The 14,977-nt window shown below is 46.4% G+C and overlaps 1 protein-coding gene across 1 annotated transcript; it reads left to right on the top strand.

Annotated features, from left to right (window-relative positions):
• The first annotated feature begins 14,183 nt into the window (after positions 1–14,183).
• Positions 14,184–14,681, top strand: LOC101595584 (FUN14 domain-containing protein 1-like). The gene has a single exon (XM_045157051.1). It carries the CDS (start codon positions 14,184–14,186, stop codon positions 14,679–14,681), a length of 498 nt encoding a protein of 165 aa, XP_045012986.1.
• Positions 14,682–14,977: the final 296 nt, after the last annotated feature.

The raw sequence follows: 14,977 nt of genomic DNA, 5'->3' as shown, positions 1-14,977 counted from the left end.
TAATATCTGCATTTTTCCAGACAAGAGCAGGCTTTATACCCCTAAGGATCATGACCTCCCCTCCTTTTGAATAGGTTTTTAGTACCTGGCATGTATTCCCTCCCATAGAGTGTGCCTTCAGTCCAATTAGAGAGCAAAGTACTACAAAGAGAGAAAAAAAAAAAAAAAGGTTTCCTTCAGAGCAGACATGCCACTATTGCACTTGTTCAGTCATTTAGCCTGTCTGGCCAAACTTGAGGCTTCCAGTGTCCACTGTTTTCACTGCTGATGATTTCTGTCTCCCATAAGGCTGCATACAGTAAAGATTTTTCCAGCTTGCAGTTGGCTGGTCTACAGGGAGAAGGTTTTCTCCTCATCACCAGCTTGATTTCTCAGTGACTTTGCCACTCAGGCATGTGAAGTCTTCAGCAATAGGGTTTTACTATCTCTTTCTCTTGGGAAACCAAGGGCCTTGGCAATAGTCTGTAATGTTTTAGAGGCAATGGGGACCTCCCCGGCCAACAACTCACTGGAAGGTATGCCATCTCTGGCACTGAATTTTTTCTACTAACAATCTATGGCTTCTGGATATGCCATTACTCAAGAAAGTCTTATTCATAATATCTTGAATTTTGATTGACCCTCCCCCTACCCTTCTTTTGTACATTCTCTTCCCCTGACCTAGCTTAGGTCTTTCCCCTCCCTGTAATCTGTTCTTCTACTTACATATATACAATACCATCCTCTTAGGTTCTTCCCTCTCCTCCCTCCCTTATAGCCTTTTTCTAGCTTATGGGCCTCTGCTACTGATTTTTGCTTCTAGCTCACACACGTCTATATATTTGTAGCTAGGATCCACATATGAGAGAGAACATGTGACGTTTGGCTATCTGAGCCTGGGTAACCTCACTTAGTATAGTCCTTTCCAGATCCATCCATTTTCCTGTGAGTTTCATAATTTCATTTTTCTTTACTGCTGAATAGAACTCTATTGTGTACCACATCTTTATTAGCCATTTATCTGTGGATTTACATCTAGGCTGGTTCCATTTCCTAGCTACTGTGAATAGAGCAGCAATATACATGGTTGTGCAAGTATTTCTCAGGTAGTGAGAAGAATCATTAGGATATATGCCTAGGATTGGTATAGCTGGATCATATGGTAAATCTATTTTTAGCTGTCTCAGGAACCTCCACACTGCTTCCCACAATGGCTGGACCAGATTACATTCCCACCAACAGTACAGAAGGGTTCCCCTTTTACTGCATCCTCACCAACATTAATTGTCATTTGTTTTCTTGATGGTAGCCATTGCCTAGCTTTTTTTTTTTTTTTTTTTTTTTTTGAGAGAGAGAGAGAAAGAGAATTGGCACACCTGGAACTCAGCCACTGCAATCAAACTCCAGACACTTGCACCACCTAGTGGGCATGTGCAACCTTGCGCTTGCCTCACCTTTGTGCGTCTATGCCTGGCATTTTTATGTGGGTTCTGGAGCTTGAACTGAGGTCCTGGTGTTTGCAAGACTGAGCCATCTCACTAACCACAAGACTATTCCTTTCCATTCTCCCTGTACTGTGTGCAGCTGCCTTTGAACAATCCTGCTTACAAGCAAGACGGGAGGGAAGCCTGCCCCTCACAAGTGCTACAAAGAGAAAACAGAGTGGCATGGGGCAAACTCCTAAGCTTCTGACAAGGCTATTGATGCCTAGTAAGCCATGAGCCTGGATAACTCAATGCCCCATGGAGAGTTCCAGGAACACTGTCTGGCCCTTCTGGGAACCCTCTGCCTCCTGTTCTACCCACACCTGCCAAGCTGACACACAACCTGTAACAGACCTGAGCTGGAGACATGTGGGTCACTCACACACATCTCATCAGCTGGCAGGAGGGAGCAGGTGGAGGAAGGAAGGAGAGAGGGAGAAGAAGCAGGAAAGCACAGAGAAGCAAATCTGCATCAAAATGTGGCTTCTGTCCCGCTCCGTCCCAGTGGACCTTTTCCCCCAGCAACACAGTCAACTCCAGCATTTGGAGTCCAAAGCTATGCCAAGCAGGGAGTATCTCCTAGCAATCCTACAAACAGTCTGGGAATTCCCTCTGATTTGCTCTCAGTTCACATACCCACAGATATGAGCCAATCGTGATGGCCCAGAGATTTCCGTAAATCTGATTGGCTTATAGCCAGTGTTCTGTCCTTGTCCTGGAGGGAAAGGAGGAAGAGGGTGAACACTCCCCTAAACCCCAGGCTTTGTGAGGATAAAGGGAAATGCATGCTGGGCAAGAGGAAATCAAAAGTCACAAATGAGCCCTTTAGTTTACTGGCCCTGCCGACGCCCAGCTAAAACTTCAGGGAAAATGACTTGCCAAGCATCTTCCATCTGATTCAGGCATTTGAGGCTGTAAGTAATTATTCAACACCCACTGTGAGAGGCTGGGGTGGCTGTTTGAAAATTCCCTCTCCCATCTCTTCCGTTGAACACATGAGCCAGGTTCCAGCAGAGTCAATGATGGCTCCGAAGTTACCAGAGAATATTTCTGGAGTGTGTGGGAGGAGGATGCGTGAGTCTCTGAGCAAGAGCCTGAAGAGTGGGCTGTTTGTGTGGAGAGTCAGGAGGGTGACAACATTCCTCTGGAGTTCTCCCTTCAGGTATGTTTTTATTTATTAGAGAAAAGATGGGCGCACCAGGGCCTCAGGGCCACTGCCAACAAAGTCCAGATGCCTGTGCCACCATGTGCATCTGGCTTACGTGGGTTCTGGGGAACCAAACCTAAGCCCTTGGGCTTCACAGTCAAGCGCCTTAACTACTAAGCCTTCTCTCCAGCTCCAACTGGGTCACTCTTTTTCTGAACACTTGATAGTCCATGAGAGAATGGAGCAAAGGGTTAAGTGTGACCTGGACATTGCAGAAGGAAATGGGTCCTTAGCACAGATCGTCTGTCCAGCACAGGGAGGCTGTTGGTAGTGGTGATGTTGAGGCTGAAATTTGATTTTTACTTTTGTTCTTTGAGGTAGGATCCCACCCTGGTGCAGGATGACTTGGAACCCACACTGTTAGGCTAAAATTTGAAAGGTGAACACAGATGAAAAGAGAAGGGCCTTCCTAGTGGGGACAAAGCAATTAAGAACCGTGCATGGCTGTGTGTAACGATATGCTAGCAGGAATAGGCAGTTGCTATAGTTTGAATGTCCCCATCAAAACATGTTGAAGGGGGGCTGGAGAGATGGCTTAGCAGTTAAGCACTTGCCTGTGAAGCCTAACAACCTGGGTTCAATTCCCCAAGTACCCACATAAATCCAGATGCACAAACTGGAGCATGAGTCTAGAGTTCTTTTGCAGCAGCTAGAGGCCCCACATTTTCTCTCCCTCTTTTTTTTTTTTTCTTTTTTTGGTTTTCCAAGGTATGGCCTCACTCTTTCTAGCTCAGGCTGACATGGAATTCACTATATAGTCTCAGGGTGGCCTCAAACTCACGGTGATCCTCGTACCTCTGCCTCCCAAGTGCTGGGATTAAAGTCGTGCACCACCATGCCTGGCTTCTCTTTCTCTTCTTGAAAATAAAACAAGTTGAAATTTCATCTTCACTGTGAACTATTGCACGTTCGAAGGTGATTGGATCAAAAGGACTTCCTTCTTGAATGGATTGCTTCATGCATCAAGGAGTTATTGTGCTATCTTAGAAAGGGGTCTGATGGAACACTGGGCTTGGCTTGATCTTTTGTCTGCATGCCCCTTTGTAGACAGCTCTCTTTGTATGCTTGGAAACGTGGTAAATTGTGCCATCTGCAAGAAGGTCTTTGTGAAACATAATGCTTCAGTCTTGCACCTCCCACCCTCCAAAACTGTGGGTGGAGGCAACTTTTATTGCTTATAAGTTACCAGTCTTTAAGGTCATTGTTATTCAGTCTTACGAGTTATTCATGTGTAGCAACAGAAACTGGACCCACACAGCAACGAAGCTGAGGCAGTTAGCAGTCACCAGGTCTGGTGACCCCGCCCGCTGCTGACACTCCTCAGAGCCTTGTCTTTAGTCTCCTAACTCCAGGAGAACTGTGTCAGGTGATGAAGGATTTTAGGATGGGGTGACGGCACTTACAAATATGCAAGTGGGCTGGGCATGGTGGTGCATCCCTTTAATCCCAGCACTCGGAAGGCAAAGGTAGATCACTGCGAGTTCAAGGCTAGCCTGGGACTACAGAGTGAATACCAGGTCAACCTGGGCTAGAGTGAGACTCTACCTGGATAAACAAACAAACATAAAAAAAAAAAATGTAGCTTTGATCTTGGCAGAGCTAGAGTGGGATACAGGTGTATGGATTAGGGCTCCTGTCTCTAGAAGACAGCAGCCAGCCAACTCCAGCCACCATGGCCCGCAGATGATTTAGGCAGGATCCAAGGGTAACTTGTGTCATCACTCCAGATGATAGGGAACTGGAGTAACTTGATATTTTCTGGAAGGGGATGGGCAAGATGAGAAGATGCCTAAAACATACTTTCCAGCCCAGAAAGTCCCGTTTGAGGAAGTTATCCCAAAAGGTCAGTAAAGATGAGAGAGGGGGCTTAGCTTCAAGGACGTTCCAGGCAACTCTGTTTAAACAGGAAGCAGTTAGAAACAGTGTGAATGCCCACTCACAGGACCTTCGGGGGTGTAATGACTACCAGGCCCACAATGGGGGCTCTTAGTTACTTGGTCTGCTAGCTTTGTAAAGACTGAAAATTACCAGAAATGTCTGTACATGGGCTTAGGGTGTGATTTGAAAGAGCTTTTACGATTTTATGGCAAATGTTTCTCCTGTGATATTATCTTTGCTCTATGTTGGCTTGTTGAAGGTAATAAACAATCACTATTTTCTTCTCAAAAGGGAAAAAATAACTCAACAATGGCACAAATATAAGAATCTGGGAGTTAGAAAGAGAGCTCAGTGGGCAAGGTGCTTCCTTGCTGCCATGAGGACATGAGTTTAACTCACAGTACCCACCTAAAAAACTGGGCATAGTGGTGTATGCTTGTGACCCCAGTGCTGGGAAGGTGGGGACAGAAGAATCCTGAGGCTCACTGGCCAGCCAGTCTTCGCCTAAGTGGACAGCTCCTGGCTAATGAGAGACTCTTAAAAAGAGGTGGATTGGGCTGCAGGGATGCCTTGGCAGTTAAGGCATTTGCCTGCAAAGCCAAAGAACCCAGGTGTGATTCCCCAGGACCCACGTTAACCAGATGCACAAGGGGGCGCACGCATCTGGAGTTCATTTGCAGTGGCTGAAGGCCCTGGCATGCCCATTCTCTCTCTCTCTCCCTCTTTCTCTGTCAAATAAATAAATAAAAATAAATATTTAAAAAATAAAAAAGAGGTGGATGGGACTGAAGAAATGGTTCAGTGGATAAGGCACATACTTACAAAGCCCAATGCCCTGGATAAAGCAAGCTGGCACATGCATCTGGAGTTGGTTTGCAGTGGCTAGAGGCCCTGGCATGCCCATCCTGTCTCTCCCTACTTGCAAAGTAATTAATTAATATTAAAGAAAAAATGTGTATAGTATACATGCTTGGCTTGACCTGGGATTTTCTTCTAGCCTCTACATACGTACCCACATGTGTATGTGTACTCAAATGCACATATGTGCCAATACACATACACACATGTACACAAACATGCACATGCTTGAAGTCAAGGCAGAAACTACTGTGCCAGTGTCTGCCAAGGCCAGGCAGGTGCGGCCTCTGTGATTCTCTTGCCCTTTCCTTCGAGGTTCCAAGGGATGGAATTGTTCTCGGCCTCGTGCTCATATTAAAGTAGGAAGAAGAAACCAGGTGTGGTGGCACATGCCTTTGATGCCAGCACTCAGGAGGCAGAAGTAGGACGATCACTGTAAGTTTGAGGCCAGCTGTGGTGGTTTAATTCATGTGTCCCCCATTAACTTATGTGTTCTGAATTCTAGGCCCCAGCTGATGGCAATTTGGGAATTCACACCTCCTGGAGGCAGTGTATTTATTGTTGGGAGCAGACTTATGGGTATTATAGCCAGCTTCCTCTTGCTAGTGTTTGGCACACTCTCCTCTTGCTGTTGTCCACCTGATGTTGGCCAGGGGGTGATACCCACCCTCTGCTGGTGCCATCATTTCCCCTGCCATCATGGAGCTTCCCCTCTGGTCTGTAAGCCAAAATAAACCTTTGTTTCCACAAGCTGCTCTTGCTCAGGTGTCTTCTGCCAGCAATGTGAACCTGACGGCAACACCAGCCCAGTGCTACAGAGTGAGTTTCAGGTCAGCCTGGAGTAGAGTGAGACCCTACCTTAAAAAAAATAAAGTAGGCCGGGCGTGGTGGCGCACGCCTTTAATCCCAGCACTTGGGAGGCAGAGGTAGGAGGATCGCTGTGAGTTCAAGGCCACCCTGAGACTCCATAGTGAATTCCAGGTCAGCCTGGGCTAGAGTGAGACCCTACCTCGAAAAACCAAAAAAAAAAAATAATAAAGTAGGAAGAAGGAGGATCAAAAGGTGCCAGTGACAGTTCTCTTTTACAGGAAGGTAGCCACTTCCCCCTGAAGTCTCCCCCCCACCCCACTTCTTATATTCGATAGTAAATGAGGTCGTGGGCCACCCTTAGCTCCAAGGGAATCCAGGAAATCAAGACTGGCAAAGGGCATGGGACCACCCCACCAGGTTTCCTGGGGGTGACTCATTTGCCTAGGACTTCAAGGTACATGACCCCTCAAATAAAGCCAACAAAGGAACAAAATGGTAGGAAATGCCTCACCTGAGGGCAAGTTGGCAACCTTACATCAGGTCCTCCTGTGTTCTTTTTTTTTTCGAGGTAGGGTCTCACTCTGGTCCAGGCTGACCTGGAATTAACTCTGTCATCTCAGGGTGGCCTTGAACTCATGGCAATCCTCCTACCTCTGCCTCCCGAGTGCTGGGATTAAAGGCGTGCGCTACCACGCCCGGCTACGCCTCCTGTGTTCTTTTAAAGGACAGTTGACTGGGCTGCAGAGATGGTTCAGTGGTTAAAAGTGCTTGCTTGAAAGCCTGACCGTCTTGGTTCAGTTCCCCAGTGCCCACAAAGAGCCAGATGCACAAAGCAGTGTATGCATCTTGGAGTTCATTTGCAGGGGCAAGGGGCCCTGTCACGCCCATTCTCTCTCTCTCTCATCTTGCAAATCAATAAAATAAATACTTCAAAAAATAAAGTAGAGTTTACTGAAAACTAGACACTAGGAGGACAGGCAACTGCTATCAAACCAAATCCCCATGCTGCCCAGAGTTATGCAGAGGTGCTGTTGGGAAGAAAGGGAAGGCTCATACCCACTGGCCCTCGATCTTCAATACAAACACCTCTCCTTTTAGCTGAACATTAGAGACTGTGCACATCACATTCCACTAATGTGTGTATGTCTATCTGAACATGTGTGTATATGTGTATCTCTATTTGGATCTATAAACACAGAGAGAGAGAGAGGGAGAGAGATCTAGAAGGCTCCCTAACAGGGATTTCAAAGTGGTGGCCCCAAGAGCGAAAATCAATATTTAAAATCTCTTTGACTTGAGAATGCAATTACACTGCCTATGTAGTCTCTATTACTTTAGATTTAAACATTCATGATAGTTTTTGTTGTTCAAGATACAGTTTCACCTGAGCCCAGGCTGACTTGGTATTCACTATGGAGTCTCAGGGTGGCCTCAAACTCACAGCGATCCTTCTACCTCAGCCTCCCGAGTGCTGGGATTAAAGGTGTGTGCCGCCACACTTGGGTCATAATAGGTTTTAATTTTATTTGTTTGCTTATTTGAGAGAGAAAGAGGAAGATTTTTTTTTTGTTGTTTTTTGTTTTTCAAGGTAGGGTCTCACTCTATCCCAGGCTGACCTGAAATTCACTATTGAGTCTCAGGGTGGCCTCAAACTCACGGCAATCCTCCTACCTCTGCCTCCCGAGTGCTGGGATTAAAGGCATGTGCCACCACGACCAGCTGGCAGATGATATATATATAAAATTATATAAAAATGTATATGTATAAAACATATATATGTGTGTGTGTGTGTGTGTGTGTGTGTGTGTGTGTATATGTATATATATATATACATATACATATATATACATATATATATGTATATATATGTATATGTATATATATATAGAGAGAGAGAGAAAGAGAGAGAGAGAGAGAGAGAGGAGAGAGAGAGAGAGAGAGAATGGGTGCACCAGGGCCTCCAGCTACTGCAAATAAACTTCAGATGCATACACCACCTTGTGCATCTGGCTTACATGGGTTCTGGGGAATCAAACCTGAGTCCTTTGGCCTTACAGACAAGTGCCTTACCCACTGAGTCATCTCTCCAGTCCTCATGATAGTTTTTAATGTCCCAGTTCACATATTTTCACATAAATTAATTCACATTATGCACGTATCTGTATTACTCTAATACCCAGCTCATGTCAGTAACAGCAGGCTGGCCCCTGCAGCGCTCAGTTCATGATTTCCAGTCATATGTGGGTGTTAACAATTGACTCTCTCAGTTCATGGGTCCTTTTTAATTTTTTCTTTTTCCTGGTCTGTCCTTCCTAATTCTGATAAAATAAACAGACATGGCTTTTATAATAAGGGAAAAAGATGCCATTTTAATTAAAAAGTAATAACCATGTGGCCTGTGACCTTGTGGGTTGTTTGGGCCGTGCTCCGGTGGCTCCCGCTGAGCCTGGCTCTTGTGTCTGCCGTTCTTCCTGCCTCCTCAGCTTCCCTCACATGTGCCGCCAAGTGAGTCGCAGGGTCTCTGCCCTGCTGTATGAGTGGGAGCTGGGGTTGCATACTTTCTGAAGAGCAGACCCTTCTGGAAGGGTTCTGAAGCCCAGCTGGGATCTGAGGTCCTTTCAAATGCCGAAATCAACCGTGGGGACCCTGTGCCCACAAATGTGAGGACCCCGTGCCTGCCACTGCCAAGTGCTGGGATTTGAACAGGACTGTTGATAGATCTATTGCTTCATGCTAACGTGGAATTATCTCAGGGATTCCATCCTTGGCTACTGCAAGTCACCAGGACAACATCTGACTTGAATCATTTCTTATTATGACCTTAAAAATTGAAAATTGAAACCCAAACCACCCCAGTGCCTTTTCTCATGCACTCCAGAAACTCTAAACAGGTTTGAAGGAGTTTAAATATCTTATTTATTTGAGAGAGACAGGGAAGAAGGCACACAGGGAGAGAGGGAGAATGGGAGCACCAGGAGCTCCAGCCTACTGCAAACGAATTCGAGATGCATGCACCTTGTGCATCAGGCTTATGTGGGTAGCGGGGAATCGAACCTTGGTCATTAGGCTTCGCAGGCAAGTACTTTAACTACTAAGCCATCTCTCTAGCTCAAGGAGGAGTTTAGAAATTACCCAGCCTTGCCAGGCATGGTGGCGCATGCCTTTAATCCCAGCACTCGGGAGGCAGAGGTAGGAGGATTGTCATGAGTTCAAGGCCACCCTGAGACTACCCAGTGAATTCCAGGTCAGCCTGAGCTAGAGTGAGGCCCTACCTCAAAACACCCCCCCACACACAAAAAAAAAAGAAAGAAAAAGGAAAAGAAACAGAAAGAAATTACCCAGTCTAAGTGCTCTTGCCTCCGCTCCCCATCTTCCAAACAAAAGCCTTGGGGCCCGGGGAGCAGCCATACCTTACCATATCACAAGCTGCAAGGCGAGTGTGAGAAGCAGCCTCCACCCCGCTGGTTCCTGAACTGCATGACAGAGTGATGCTGCTGTGGTGCCAATGAGGGTCCTGCAAAAGTCCATGTGGTGAAGGCTTGCTCTCGGGATGGTGCTGTCTATTCAGAGATGGCAGAACCTTTCAGTACTGAGACCTAGCGGAAGGTCCTTAGGCCACTGGGGGTGTGCCCTTGAAGGCGATCGTGGGACCCTGTTCTCTCCCTATTTTCTCCTCTGCTCCCTGGCTCACGACATGTACACAGTGTTTTGCCTTTGCTGACATCATGAGGTGCTGCTCCGATCTAGTTGAAACCATGATAGACACTGGACTCTCCGAAAACGTGAGCCAGAGTAAACTTTCCATGTGGGTGTTCGTGTCTGTGATGGGTGCATGTGTGGATGGAAGCCAGAGGACAACCTTGGATGTTGTACTCAGGAAAGCTGTGAACCCACTGCCTCTTTCTTTCTCATTTTCTGACAGGATCTCTCACTGGTCTAGGGCTCACCAGTTAGTCTAGAATGACAACAAAAATAACGTGAGCTTCTCTTCATGCCATGACATGAATGGTTCTCAGAATTGTGACTTGAGTGGGACTCATAGGCCAGGGAGCCCCAGGAATCCTCCAATCTCTACCTCCCCAGCACTGTGATCTCAAGTGTGCACCCCCATGCCTAGCATTTTCACGGGGTACTGGGGATGGAACTCGGGTCTTCATGCTTGCAAGGCAAACAACTTGACTGACTGAGCCATCTTCCTTTCTTTTAATAAGGCAAAACTTTCTTTTTATGTTATTGATCCCAGACATTACATTATAGTCACAGAAGCTAACCAACACAAGTCCTGACCCTCACCACTCAAAGGGCTCCCACGAAGAGGCAGACAAGCCAAGATGGTGGGCAGGAGAGGGTCTGATGCTCAGTAAAGAAGCAGGAGGACAGGCATTGGCTCACTTTTGCTCGGGGGTTTTCAGTTAACTGGCACCAGGACTGAGTCTTTAGAATGCAAATTCTTATTCCCTTTTTAACTTCTTTTTTGTGGTTTTTTTTTTTTTTAGGTAGTGTTTCATTGCAGCTCAGGCTGACCTGGAATTCACTATGTAGTCTCAGGGTGGCCTCAAACTCACAGCAATCCTCCTTCCTCTGCCTCCTGAATGCTGGGATTAAAGGCATGTGCCACCATGCCCAGCTTTTTTTAAAACTTTTTTACAGACAACTTTAAATATAAACAATACGCCATGATCGTCATCCCCTCCCACCACTCTCCCTTTTCCCCCTCCACTGAATCCCTTCTTCTTTCCCACTAGTCTCTCTTCTATTTTGATGTCATCATTTTTCCCCTCCTATTATGCAGGACTTGTGAGGATTTCACCAGCCCCCGTGGAGCCATGAATATCAAAGCCACTCTGTATATGGAAGACAGTGTTGCAAGCACTCTTCCTCTTCCTTTGGCTCTTCTTACACTCTTTCTGTGCCTCTTTCTCAATGGTCCCTGAGCCTCTTGGAGGGTTTGGTTCTTTTATATATATATATTTTGAGGGAAGGTCTCACTCTAGTCCAGGCTGACCTGGAATTCACTATGGAGTCTCAGGGTGGCCTCGAACTCACAGCGATCTTCCTACCTCTGCCTCCCAGGGCTGGGATTAAAGGTGTGCACCACCACGCCTGTATCAGGTTCTTTTATTTTTAACTGTGGTTTCATGCACAGTGTGTTTGGGAGGAAGGGCTGGGCAGGCAGTGACAGTCACAGCTCTGTCATACTTGGTGCTGTATGGAATACTTTGTGACTAGTGCAGCCTCACATCACTTGAGAAAGCACATCGCTTACTCAGCCTCAGTTTCCACGTGTGAGAAATGGGAGTAGCAACAAGGATAATCAGCTCAAGGAGAAAATTAAAGTGTAAAAGGTTAGGACTGCACAAACCATGCAGTCTTTACTTTCTCTAACTGACCTCTGTATCTCACTGGACAGTGTGACAGCAGCCACATGCAGTGTGCGCGTGTGTATTTGTGTGGGTGTGTGCGCACACATGTGCAAATGTGTGTGCGTGCATGTGTGTGTGTGTAAAAAAGCTCTTGGGATCCGGCTTCTTGTCCCTGCTTTCCCCTTGTTTTTTGTTTTTCTGGATCTCCTGTCTGTGCAGACAGGGCATCCCTACCGGCTTCTCCAGATGTCTCTCTACCTATGGCTTGTAGTCATGATGCCTCACCTGGTCTTTGCCAACGAGACCCTAAACAGTTGTAAAAATGGGTTTGTTTTTAAATAATACTGGATTTGGGGCTAGAGAGATAGCTTAGCAGTTAAGGTGCTCACCTGCTAAGGCTAAGGACCCAGGTTTGATTCCCTAGTGCCCACATAAGCTGGAGTTCATTTGCCTTGGCTAGAGGCCCTGGTGCATTCATTCTCTCTCTCTCTTAAAATAAATAAAAAGGTATTTTTTTAAAAAAATAGGGGCTGAGGAAATGGCTTAGAGGTTAAGGCATTTGCTTACAAAGCCAAAAGACCCAGTTCAACTCCCCAGTACCCACATAAACCAGATGCACAAGGGGGCACATGCATCTGGAGTTCTTTGCAGAGGCCCTGGCATGCCCATTCTCTCTCTCTTTCTACCTACCTATTTCTCTATATGTCTCTCTCATAAATAAATAAAAATAAAATATTAAAATAATAATAATGATAGGGCTGGAGGGATGGCTTAGCGGTTAAGGTGCTTGTCTGCAAAGCCAAAGGACCCAAGTTTGATTCCCTCGTACCCATGTAAGCCAAATACACAAGGTGGTGCATGCGTCTGGAGTTCGTTTGTAATGGCTAGAGGCCTTGGCACACCCATTCTCTCTCTTGCTGTCTCTCTCTCTCTTTCTCCCTCTCTCAAATAAAACAATTTAATAATAATGGCTTTTTTGAGGCAAGCCCAACAGACTGTGACCTTTTTATTCAAGAGAGCGAGAGAGAGAATTGGAACTCCAGGGCCTCCAGCCACTGCAATCAAATTCCAGACGCATGTGCTACCTTGTGTGTATGTGCGACCTTGGGTGTTTGAATCACTTTGTGTGTCTGGCTTATGTGGGACCTGGAGAGTCAAACACGGGTAGTTAGGCTTTGTACGCAAGTGCCTTAACCATTAAGCTATCTCTCCAGCCCATAATATTGGTTTTTAAGACTGTTTTCTGTGAGGGAATCAGAATGACTATTTTGAAAGTTTAAAGTTAAGCCGGGCGTGGTGGCGCACGTCTTTAATCCCAGCACTCGGGAGGCAGAGGAAGGAGGATTACCGTGAGTTCAAGGCCACCCTGAGACTCCATAGTGAAGTCCAGGTCAGCCTGGGCTAGAGTGAGATCCTACCTCGAAAAACCAAAAAAAAATAAAAAATAAAAATACAGTTAAACATAGCTGTTTTGCCCTGCGGGTCTGCTGGGACCCTGAGTTTTTTACTGGAAGCCAATAGAAGCCTCTGGCTTAGGGAAAGCTTAGGGTCAAAGGAAGGAAAAGCACTGTGAGCTCCTTAGAGGCTCACAGTTGTTGCTCTTCCATGGAGCATCTGGTCAGCACGGCTCAAGAACCGTTCGGTGATCTCAGCCATTACTGCCCGCATGACTGTCACCGGTCCTCCCGCCCCGTCCCTGTTACTGCCACATGTGCTTCTGAAAACAAGTAACTCACGCAGAGAAAAGTGCCCAAACCTTAAGTGCACCACGTACCATAACAGAGTGAACTCACTGTGCCACTCTCACCTCTTGGGTTTCCACTCAGCCCCTTCTCCTTCTTGACTCCAGATAGTGACCCCGATCAAGACTTCTAATGCCGTGGTGGTTTTGCCCTATAAGTGCAGGGAACTTTGCAGGACTAGCCATTGAGTCTGGTTGGTTTCTTTCACTCAAGTTCTTTTGCACGTGTGTGTGTGTGTGTGTGTGTGTGTGTGTGTATGTGTGTGTTATGGCTTGAGCTAGGGCCCACCTTCAGTCTTGTCTCAATGTCATTTGTTGAAAAGCTATTCTTTTCTCCTTTGAATTATGTTGTCAAAAACCAATGTTCAGGGGCTGCAGAGATGGCTTAGCAGTTAAGCGCTTGCCTATGAAGCCTAAGGACCCCAGTTCGAGGCTTGATCCCCCAGGACCCATGTCACGATAGCCAGATGCACAAGCGGGTGCACGCATCTGGAGTTCGTTTGCAGTGGCTGGAGGCCCTGGCGCACCCATTCTCTCTCTATCTGCCTCTTTCTCTGTCACTCTCAAATAAATAAATAAAAATGTACCAAAAAATTTTTTTAAAAAACCAATGTTCAGGGTTGGAGAGATCGCTTAGCAGTTATAGCACTTGCCTGCAAAGCCTAAGGACCCAGGTTTGATTCCCCAAGACCCATGTAAGCCAGATGCACAAGGTGGCACGTGTGTCCGGAGTTGATTTTCAGCAGCTAGAGGCCCTAGTGCGCCTATTTTCTCTCTCTGTCTACCTCTTCCCCCCTCTCTCTCTCCCTTCCTCCCTCTCTCAAATAAATAAGTAACATAAAATAGTTTTAAAAACCAACGGGATGGCCCCCCAGAACCCTTCTCCCCTAGACTTTGCTGACAAGTCTTACAAAGTGTTGGATTTAACTGAGTATGCAAGAAGACGCCACTGGTGGAATCGAGTATTTGGCCACAGTTCGGGACCCATGGTAGAACAATACTCGGTAGCTAAGCAGATTGTAATGGGTGGAGTGACTGGCTGGTGTGCAGGATTTTTATTCCAGAAGGTTGGAAAACTTGCAGCAACTGCAGTAGGTGGTGGCTTTCGGCTCCTTCAGATTGCCAGTCACAATGGCTATGTGCAGATCGACTGGAAGAGAGTTGAAAAGGATGTAAGCAAAGCAAAAAGACGGGTTAAGAAACGAGCAAATAAAGCAGCACCTGTAACCAACAACATGCCTGAAGAAGCAACAGAATTTATCAAACAGAATATTGTGGTGTCCAGTGGATTTGTGGGAGGCTTTTTGCTGGCCTGGCATCTTAAGACCTTGAACGTTCCATCTTCATGGATCCAACCATGAGAAGAGAAGTCGTGGTGACAGGGTGGTCTCTCCACAGCACATGCCACCAGCGTCTCCAGAGCTAGGAGGAAAACTTGCTGGACAATACCAAATGCACAGCTTAGCATTTTGCCATCTGAAGCTTGGCAACTAGTGTCTGCTGTAAAACAACCCACGTGGTATGGGAGCAATGGTATTCTTGAGTAAATCATAGCTTTGTCATTGTCGAGATTCACATCTGTTTAGAAACTAGCTTCTAAGACTCACCATTGGATATAGACACGGACAGAGAAACAAAGCCGTTATTTGTGCTACCT

The sequence above is a fragment of the Jaculus jaculus genome, chromosome 8 (assembly GCF_020740685.1).
Source record: "Jaculus jaculus isolate mJacJac1 chromosome 8, mJacJac1.mat.Y.cur, whole genome shotgun sequence".
Lineage (NCBI taxonomy): Eukaryota > Metazoa > Chordata > Mammalia > Rodentia > Dipodidae > Jaculus > Jaculus jaculus.
The sequence above is the reverse complement of the archived record's forward strand: the minus strand, read 5'-3'. Positions and strand labels throughout refer to the sequence as shown.